At 45.7% G+C, this 10928-nt stretch overlaps 1 protein-coding gene across 10 annotated transcripts in view; it reads right to left on the bottom strand.

Annotated features, from left to right (window-relative positions):
- The window catches only part of LOC141049788 (CTD small phosphatase-like protein 2-A), a 239192-nt gene that overhangs the window by 131882 nt on the left and 96382 nt on the right, over window positions 1-10928 (bottom strand). For 7 of the 10 annotated variants that reach the window (XM_073546573.1, XM_073546602.1, XM_073546555.1 and 4 more), the window contains exon 2: window positions 7814-7988. The exons of 1 other annotated variant lie outside the window; for it this stretch is intronic. In XM_073546573.1, coding sequence (XP_073402674.1) covers window positions 7814-7933 — 120 coding nt within the window. In that variant the 5' untranslated portion in view covers window positions 7934-7988. Of the gene's footprint in view, window positions 1-575; window positions 652-7813; window positions 7989-9297; window positions 9321-10928 lie in introns of those variants that run through there. 2 more of the 10 variants (XM_073546593.1, XM_073546623.1) reach the window with 2 other exon arrangements.

A 10928-nucleotide genomic window follows, 5' to 3' on the forward strand; every position in this document is an offset into this window, starting at 1 on the left:
GAATTTTTTGAATGTTTAAAAAAAAAAAAATGAACATTTAACTTTTTTTCCACAAAAAAATTATTTCAGGTCTAATTTTTTTATTTTAATTTTACCAAGGGTAACAGGAGAAATTGGACTGCAAAAGTTATTGTGCAATTTGTCCTGAGTACGCTGATACCTGATACGTGGAGGAACCACTGTTTCGGTGCATGGCAGAGCTTGGAAGATAATGAGCGCCGTTTGACTTTTTCAACACATAATTGACTTGACGCCATATCGCATTTGTAGAGCCCCTGATGTGCCTAAACAGTGAAAACCCCCCACAAATGACACCATTTTGGAAACTAGACCCCCCAAGGAACTTATCTAAATGTGTGGTGAGAACTTTGAACCCCAAGCGCTTCACTGAAGTATTATAACGCCTGGGCATGAAAATAAAAAAATTATATTTTTTCCACAAACATAATCTTTTAGTCCACAATTTTTTTTTTCCCCAAGGGTATCATGAGAAATTTAACCCCAAATATTGTTGTCCAATTTGTCCTGAGAATGCTGATACCCCATATGTGGGAGAAAAATGATAAATTACTTACCGGTAATTTGATTTTCCAGAGCCATGACAGCACCGCAGACATGATAGATGGTATCCTCCCCCAGGAAACAGGAAACCTGTAGCAGAGACATAAGAAGGGGACGGCACCTCTCTCCTCAGTTTGTTTCAGAGTATGCAAAGGTAACCGCCTTATTAGTTTACATACATGTTATATAACAGTGTCACCAATATACACCTTTTCCCATATATATATATATATTATATATATATATATATATATATATATATATATATATATATTTATTAAGGTACAACTTTAAATTTTCTACTGCACCACACAACCATTACCAATATAGGGCGGGAATAATGCGGTGCTGTCATGGCTCTGGAAAATCAAATTACCGGTAAGTAATTATCATTTTTTCCCTTCCCCATGACAGCACCGCAGACATGAGAGGAAAGATAGAATAGACTGCTAGGGTGGGACAACAGCAGACAACACTTTTCTCCCAAAGGCCAGGTTTGAGGGCCCTAGGTCTAGTCTATAGTGTCGGAAGAAAGTGGATGGTGAGGACCATACTGCTGCCTTACAAATCTGCTCAACCGAAGCATTTGCCCTTTCAGCCCAGGATGTGGCCATAGCTATCGTAGAGTGAGCTGTTACAGCCAGTGGGGGAGTCTGATCTAAAGAAGAATAAGCCAGTGCAATACCCATACGTAACCATCGTGCAATCGTTGACTTTGAAGCTTTCTTACCCCTGTTTGTCCCCTGAAAGGAGACAAAAAGGGCTGAAGACTGTCGCCATGATTTTGAGGCTTCTATATATTGAAGCAGGCAACGTCTGACATCTAGACAATCAACGGTTTTTTCTCCCTGGGATTTGGGGTTTTGATAAAATGAGGGCAAAATTATCTCCTGCTCCCTGTGGAATTTGAAATTTATCTTCGGTAGGAAGGCCGGATCCGTTTTTATGATCACTATATCATTCAAAAAGGTGGTATATGGTGGATTTAGAGATATTGCCTGCAGCTCGCAGATACGACGAGCTGAGGTTAGGGCCACCAGGAGTACTGTTTTTAGCGTTAGCGCCTTTATTGAGATGGAAGCAATAGGTTCAAATAGAGACGCTGTTAGTGCCCTTAATACTAAGTTTAGATCCCAGGGAGCTACCTTAGATGGTAATTTTGTAGGCCTGGATGTAAAGGAGGCCCAAATGAATCTATAGATCCATGGGTGATCAGCCAGTTTTTGATCAAACAGCGCACCCAGGGCCGATACCTGCACCTTTAAGGTGCTTGTGGACAGTCCTTTTTCTAGTCCTTTCTGGGGGAACTCTAGGACATCTTTTATTGGTATTTTTAGGGCTGTCCCAGTCCATTGTCGGCCCCTGAACTGTAAGAATTTTTCCCAAATTTTTTAGTATTTACGTGGAGTTACCTCCTTTCTGCTAGCGAGCAGGGTGGTTACTAACAGGACTGAGAACCCTTTTGCTAGAAGGAGTCCCCTCAAGTTCCATGCAGTGAGGTGCAGCCTGTGAACCCAGGGATGTTCTACTGGGCTCTGGTATAGCAGATTCGGCGTGTCTGGGAAGATCCCTGGGTCCGAGATAGACATGCGTCTGAGCCATGTGAACCATGCCCTCTTCGGCCAGAAGGGCGCAACCAGGATTATTCAAGCTTAGTCCTGTCTGATCTTTTTCAAGACTACTGGAATCAATGGAAACGGGGGGGAACACATAGGCCAGATGAAATTTCCACTGGCCTAGTAGCGAATCTACCCCCTCTGGTCGCTCTCTTGGATTTAGGGAGTAGAACCTGTCCACTTTTCGATTTTCCCTGGTAGCAAATAGGTCTACCTCTAGTGTGCCCCAGGCAGCGCAGATTTCCCCAAATATTTTTTGATTTAGGGACTATTCTCCCTGGTGTAGTTCATGACGGCTTAAATAATCGGCCAGATAATTGTCTGCCCCCTTTAAATGTGTACCCGATAAGGATAGAAAATTGTTTTCTGCCCATGTGAATAATTCCCTGGCTTCTGCCATAAGGGTTGCCGACCTTGTGCCCCCTTGTCTGTTTATGTATGCTAGGACCGTGTTGTTGTCAGATAATATGGTGACATGTCTCCCTTGCACTTGTCGCTTCACTAGGGGAAGGGCTCGCCTTACAGCCGCCAGTTCTTTTAGATTTGAGGATGCATCCTTCATTCCGGGTTCCCACTGGCCCTGTAGGGTTCGTTTCTCCATGTGTGCCCCCCAACCACTCGGACTTGCGTCCGTGGTCAGTACCACCGAGTTTTGAGTAGTCCAAGGCACTGATCTGTTTAAGTTTTCGGTGCTCAGCCACCATTTTAATTACTCCTGCACTTGAGGTGAGAGAATGATCTCCCAGTTTAAATTGGAGGGACCCCTCTCCTGCTCGGATAGGATCTGCCACTGTAATTCTCTCGTATGGGCTTGTGCCCACCGGACCGCTGGGATTGTTGCTGTTAACGTGCCCAGGAGTGACATTGCCTCTCTTACTGATATGGTTCGACCGGATTGTATCCGTTATATTTTTTGTTGGATAGCCCCTATTTTCCTTTCTGGAAGAATGCACTGCTGTTTCAATGAGTCCAATTGAATTCCAAGGAATTCTTGTGACTGAACTGGAGTTAATCTGGATTTTTTTAGATTGATCATCCAGCCTAACCTGGTCAATATTCCCAGGACCTTTGTAACTGCATTTTCGCAATTTCGCTTGTCGTTTGCTATGACGAGGAAACGTCTAGATAGGGTACCAACAGTATATTTTCCCTTCTTATAAAGGACGCTACTTCCCCGATGATTTTTGTAAATATACGAGGGGCTACTGATACCCCGAAGGGTAGGCACTGGTACTGTAGATGAGTGGAGACTTGAGCAATCTCTACCACCAGTCTTAGATATTGTTGGTGTTCTCCCCATATTGGGACATGGTAATAGGCGTCGGTAAGATCTATTACTGCCATGTAGCAACCCGGGTCGAGTAGCTTCACTGCTGATCCCAAGGTCTCCATTTTGAATTTCTCTGTCCTGATGTATTGGTTCAGGGCTTTGAGATTGAATATGGTTCTTAGTGACCAGTCTGGTTTTGGCGTGAGGAACAGAGTGCTGTAAAACCCTTTCCCTTCTTGATAATACGGTACTTTTATTAGTACCTCTTTTTGTATGAGGAGTTGAATCTCCTTTTCTAGCGTGGCCTAATTCTTTTTGGCTACCCGGGCCACTTTTCTCTTTGAGGTGGAAGGTTTAGACAGCTTAGTTGCAGGCCCCCGGCTAACAGGTCGGTTACCCACTTTGAGGCGGGCAATGCTACCCATTGATGGACAAAGAACCGAAGCCTTCCCCCAACCGCCCTGGCGTCATTGCTTAGTATCGGGTCTCGGGGTGGTTTTACTAAAGAGGAATCCTTTTTCTCTTCCCCTCCAGGGTCTGTCCCGCATGGCTCTATCGTATGGCCACCCTCGGCTCCTTCTATTCCCTGCTCCACGAAAGGATGAACGAGTTTCAGTCCACCGATGCCTAGGGAAGGGGGGTGGAAACCGTTTTTTCTTTTCTGACGTTTTTTCTAAAATTTCGTCCAATGCTTTCCCAAACAGGTATTGACCCTCACAAGGGACGGCGCAGAGTTTAACCTTTGACTGGAAGTCTGCCGACCAGTTTTTTAACCACAGTGCTCTGCGGCCTGAATTTGAAAGGGCGCATGCACGGGCGGCTCCTCGGACGGAATCTACTGCGGCGTTAACCAGGAATCCCGCTGCCTTCTGTAGGGAAGGTATTGCCTCCAGCAGTGTCTCCCTTGGGCATTTATTCTTAATCTGGTCACTTAATTCATCTAACCATTTGACCATGGCACGTGCTGTACAAGTGGCGGCCACCCCCGGCTTAAACAACCAAGCCGATGCCTCCCAAGCAGATTTTAAAAAGGCGTCTGCTTTCTTGTCAAGGGGATCTTTTAAGGCGCCCATGTCCTCAAATGGCAATGCTATTCCTCTGGATGTACTAGCAATGGCAGCATCTAGTCTGGGAGCTTTTTCCCCCATTTATCGCATACCTCCTCATGAAACGGGTGTTTACGTTTGAGCGCCTGCAGTATTGACTTTTTTTGTTGAGTTTTTTCCATTCCCTCTTGATTAAATTTAACAGGTTATCGTGAAAGGGAAAAACCCTTCGTTTTTTCCCCTCCAGGTTACTAAACATAGCATCTTGAATTGATTTTGGCTTTTTTTGTGTTTCCAGTCCCATTGTGGACCTTACAAGTTCTTGGGAAATTACTATGTCCTCAGATAGGAAATATGGCCGACCCTTTTCCTCGTCCGAGGAATCCAGGTCCGAGTCTGATGGCCCTCTCTCTCCTTGCTCCTCCTCAGATTCTATGTCGGTAGTTATTTCTGTGGGAGGAAGAGGAGGCGGGGGTGAAGCGGGTGTTACATCGGAGCTAAGTGTAGCCTGCTCCTTCAATTCATCTTTGACTGTCGACTTTACTTGATCCCGGATCATAGTTTTAATGCTCTGGAGTAGGGATGGTGACTCTTCGGCCACTTTTTTTTAATGCATACAGAGTCGCTTCTCATAAGTTTTAGCTAGGGCCTTTTTGCATAATGCACACTCTTTGTTCTTTTGTTTCAATGTGGCCTTTCCCTAGGGCAGCTGTTAATACATAGGGCAGCTGTTAATATCAAGTGTTGCCTTACCAAGGCACTCACCCGGCCCTCTGGGTACCCCGGTGGCCTGTGGCTCTTCCTCCTGCGCGCGCATCTCGCCTTCACGATCCATCTGCGCCCCGCTGCTGATCTGGCTCTGCTATCCTGGAGCCTGTATGCAGCGTCTCAGGGATCGGTGGCACCTGCCTTGCTTCCCTTTTTATGGAGGAGCGGTGCGCGCTTCTGGGACCGCTCCCTCCCGGAAGTGCCCAGTACACCGCTCCCCCGGCATGTGACGTCACTTCGGGTGCGACCTCGGAAGCTGTCGCCATTCAGTCGGCACCGGCGTCATGGTGGCCACGCCTCCCCCGGACCAGCCTCCCACCGGAGCAGCCGCCGGGGAGTCTCACGAGGAGGACATTGTTCACAGCGCCCACCAAGCTGGGGTGACAGGCACACGCCACCGCGCCCCGCTGCCATCCTCTCCCTGCGGACCTCGGCCTCCTGACCGGCTAACATCAGAGGGGGATCCCTCCGGAGGTACGGACTCTGCCCTGGATCCGCCTGTGGGAAACAGGAAACCAAACTGAGGAGAGAGGTGCTGCCCCCTTCTTATGACTCTGCTACAGGTTTCCTGTTTCCTGGGGGCGGATACCATCTCTCATATCTGCGGTGCTGTCATGGGGAAGGGAAAATCTACCGTATGGGCACACGTCGGGGCTTGGAAGGGAAGTAGTGACATTTTGGAATGCAGACTTTGATGGAATGGTCTGCGAGCTTCATGTCGCTTTTGGAGAGCCCCTGATGTACCTAAACAGTGGAAACCCCCCACAAGTGACCCCATTTTGGAAACTAGACCCCCCAAGGAACTTATCTAGATGTGTGGTGAGCACTTTGAACCCCCAAGTGCTTCACAGAAGTTTATAACATAGAGCCATAAAAATAAAAAACATCATATTTCTTTCCACAAAAATAATATTTTTGGCCCAAATATTTTTTTTTATTTTCCCAAGGGTAACAGGAGAAATTGTACCCCAAAAGTTATTGTGCAATTTGTCCTGAGTAGGCTGATACCCCATATGTGGGGGTAAACCACTGTTTGGGTGCATGGCAGAGCTTGGAAGGGAAGGAGCACCGTTTGATTTTTTCAACGCAGAATTGGCTGGAATTGAGATCAGACGCCATGTTGCGTTTGGAGAGCCCCTGATGTGCCTAAACAGTGGAAACCCCCCAATTCTAACTCCAACCCTAACCTTAATCTCAGCCCTAGCTCTAACAAAAATGGAAATAGATACTTTTTTTATTTAATTATTTTTCCCTAACTAAGGAGGTGATAAAGGGGGGTTTGATTTACTATTTATCGCGGCTTTTTATGTTTGGCAGCTGTCACACGCTAAAAGACGCTTTTTATTGTAAAAATAGTTTTTGCAACACCACATTTTGAGACCTATAATTTTTCCATATTTTGACCCACAGAGTCATTTGAGGACTTATTTTTTGCTTGATGAGTTGACATTTTTATTGGTACCATTTTCGGGCACGTGACTTTTTTTCGCTTTTTGCTCCGATTTATGGGACGCAGAATAAACAAAAAACAGCATTTCATGAATTTCTTTTTTTGGGGGGGGCCTTTACACCGTTCCACGTGTGGTAAAATTGATAAAGCGGTTTTAGTCTTTGGGTTAGTGCGATGACAGCGATACCTCATTTATATCTTTTTTTATGTTATAACTTTTTTAATTTTTCACTCCTGATGCTGTATGGTGGCTCATTTTTTGCGGGACAAGATGACGTTTTCAGCGGTACCATATTTATTTAGATTCGTCTTTTTGATCGAGTGTTATTGCACTTTTTGATCGGCAGTATGATGATAAAGCATTGTTTTTTTGTCTATGCCCCCCGCGATTTTTCCCTAAGCCCCGGGTATACCGCAATCATGTTTGATCGCAGTATGCCAGTGATTAATGTGCTGGGGCAGTTTGAGACCTCTCCTGGCACATAGTGTCGGGTGTCAGCTGTGATAATCAGTTGACACCCGGCCACGATCAACTGCGCTCCCCCCGTAAGCGCAGCTGATCGCGTATGGCGTACTATTCTGTCCATGGGACTTAAGTCCCAGGTCACATGGACGGAATAGTACGTCCAGTGTAAGGAAGGGGTTAAAAATCTACCCATTTCATTGTTATATACATTTGTGATTGAAGATAATGTCACATTTGCATGTAGCTGAAAAGTGGGGCCCTGGAGTTTTTTACTGGTGGGCCTTTGACATCCCAGTCCGACACTGGTCATAATTACAGCATAAGTGACCATTGCAGCTAATAAATCATATCAATATCAGACCATTTCTGAAGCACTGCTGAAGAACAATGAGTGACTGCATTAGTTATGTGTGCTGCAGCCGTGATATTACCACTGCCGCCAGGCGAAAAGAAGCAATTCTGGGAAAGCAGTCTTGGACCTGCAGACCTGAGTATAGTGGAGAATGTGGTTTGTTTTTTAATTTTCAAGGCTTGGGAATAAATATGTTGGAAAACCAGACTAAGTGGGTGCAATAATCACTTCACCTACTGATATAATTTGGTGACACCAATGCAGTTGAGCTCTTAAATCCTCACCCTTAGCTGTTCTCTGTGTGGAGACGGAGTGGTCTGGACGATACTACTTTCTGCTCCTTTCTGTGAAGAATTAGGGTCCTTTGAAGGCCGAGCTTGAAGTTTATGTGACCTCAGAATCATTTCGAGGATTCATCCAGATTTCAAGATGCAAATAGCTGAAATGCCTGAGCGGAACCTTTATATTAGAAAGAATTACATTAAGGAAATGAAACGTGAATGGTCTTCGCTTTAAAACATTAAAAACCCAGAACTTGCACATTGATGCCACAAAGAAAGGTGGAATGGTGGGTATATTGCAGAACAGTGAAATATTACAATCGCATAACACATCACCTAAGATTTGCTTCATGTAAGGTCTCATACAGGGTCAGATTTGAGAAGGATTTTGGTGCAGCTCAACAAAGTGCATGGAGCCAGTGACATAACCAAGTCCAGGACATATATACAGTACCAGAAGCAAGCTTGGATCACAGATACGGTCTCCATGCATTGATTGTTTTGCAGCTTACAGCATTTCTTTTAACGCTGTTGAAGTTTTACAGGTAATTTGTTTCACCTGTAGACAAAAACTGAGCAGCCAAAAGTTAAGCCCCCATTACACACTGCGATATCGCTAGCAATATCGCTGTAAAGTCACCGATTTTGTGACGTTGCAGCGATATTGCTAGCGATATCGCTGCATGTGATACTTACCTCCGACCGGCTCCCCCGCTGGTAATCGCTGATCGCGCGAGAAGCTGCTGGATCATTTCTCGTCATCAGCTTCCTGCTGTGACGACGAGCGACGCGTGGAGCCGGGCGGGAGGACGCAGGATCGCCTCGTCTGACAGGTAAGTAGCGACCCCCGTCCCCTGCTATGTCGCTGGTGAGATCTGCCTGTGTGGCAGCTCAATAGCGACCACCTAGCGATGCACCAGCGATCCTGACTGCGTTTACACAGTGTTTAAAGTGCTATTCAAGGGAGATTAAAAGATAAGGATTCACAATGACGAACTATAAAGGCTCATACTTGTAGTAGTGTTCCCAACTGTCAGAGTATGGGTTATTAAGAATTATTCACAGTGACAGACACAGCTTCTGAGTGCTCTGCCTTCGAGGATGCTTTGTTGCAGATCAAGGGGTGGGGTCTGCTTCTTGCTCCTAATACAAGCCCCCCTGATAATGCCTCCTTCCATTTAATCACAGATCTGGGGGGGTGGGGGGCACAGCTTGCTCATTAACTCTGAACCAAGCCTGATGTCATTTGTAATGCCATTGTGCTACCTGCCTGACTTTCCCCGTCATCTATGCCTGCTAATTGTCAGCATTTCTGTATCACTCAGAACATACCTTCACGCTCCTGGACATGTCAAAAAATATGTGAACATAAAGACTACAAACGAGTGCTGAACAAGCCATGGCAGTCATGAGGAATAGTCACTGGTCACCAGTCCACTCTATAAATGTCTACTATGGACAGACTTAGCACAAGCCACTCCATTTACCAGACTCAGGGGTTGCACTAGTCTTCAACCTTTAGGAATCTGGCCTTACACAGAGGCCTCTCGGTTGGTGCCGTAGAGTCAGAGTTGCTTGTTGATGGTGCAGACTGGCAGCAATGGTTAGGTAGCCAGATGAGAGCCAACATGGCAGTTGGGGGGCTTGATTTGCCTGAGTAGGGGAGCAGACATGTTATATTACTAATTGAAAACTAAAAGGGGAGAAATCGCACAGCGTAATCCTCACTAGCAGGTCATAAAACTTAACTTTTATCGGTTATCAAAATAAATGGGAATATGACAGATAAGTGATTACAATGGAATAAGACCCTAATCTGCTCACATTATGTATGCTGAATAAGCACTTGCTTCCTTGTCATAAGGGGGCACTTAATTAAAAGCATGTAGTCCCCCCGACATGTTTCATCACATACACGCGTCATCAGGGAAAGGGACAAAAATAGCAATGGCCACCGGCCAAACATGCCCCCTATATACAGTCTATGAGTACAAGAATGCAGCAATTGCATAGTAACCGCTGTAAAGTGCAAACAACAATCAATCGCACTAACGGATAGTACTCACTGATCTGTGACTAGTTGAATATCACTACCAGCCATAGATATTCGGGCATCAGCACACCGAGTGGTCATGTAGATAACTGACCAATCACACAGCATTATGGTGAGAGCCAATAGAAGAGCTGCTGGTCATGTAATGAATTACCACAGCCAGGGTCAGACTGGGCTGCTGAAGGCTCGCCAGGACAACTGATTATAGGGTCCACACTACAGCCCCATAAACAGTTATATCTATATATATGTGAAAATGAGTATATGTATGTATATACACTCACTGGCCACTTTATTAGGTACACCTGTCCAACTGTGTGTTAAGACTTAATTTCTAATCAGCCAATCACATGGCGGCAACTCAGTGCATTTAGGCATGTAGACATGGTCAAGACAATCTCCTGCAGTTCAAACCGAGCATCAGTATGGGGAAGAAAGGTGATTTGAGTGCCTTTGAACATGGCATGATTGTTGGTGCCAGAAGGGCTGGTCTGAGAATTTCAGAAACTGCTGATCTACTGGGATTTTCACGCACAACCATCTCTAGGGTTTACAGAGAATGGTCCGAAAAAGAAAAAAAATCCAGTGAGCGGCAGTTCTGTGGCCGGAAATGCCATGTTGATGCCAGAGGTCAGAGGAGAATGGGCAGACTGGTTCGAGCAGATAGAAAGGCAACAGTGACTCAAATTGCCACCCGTTACAACCAAGGTAGGCAGAAGAGCATCTCTGAACGCACAGTGCGTCGAACTTTGAGGCAGATGGGCTACAGCAGCAGAAGACCACACTGGGTACCACTCCTCTCAGCTAAGAACAGGAAACTGAGGCTACAATTTGCACAAGCTCATCGAAATTGGACAGTAGAAGATTGGAAAAACGTTGCCTGGTCTGATGAGTCTCGATTTCTGCTGCGACATTCGGATGGTAGGGTCAGAATTTGGCGTAAACAACATGAAAGCATGGATCCATCCTGCCTTGTATCAACGGTTCAGGCTGGTGGTGGTGGTGTCATGGTGTGGGGAATTTTTTCTGGGCACTCTTTGGGCCCCTTGGTACCAATTGAGCATC

Source organism: Dendrobates tinctorius, unplaced genomic scaffold, assembly GCF_039654945.1.
Source record: "Dendrobates tinctorius isolate UK_male_01 unplaced genomic scaffold, ASM3965494v1 ptg000011l, whole genome shotgun sequence".
NCBI lineage: Eukaryota > Metazoa > Chordata > Amphibia > Anura > Dendrobatidae > Dendrobates > Dendrobates tinctorius.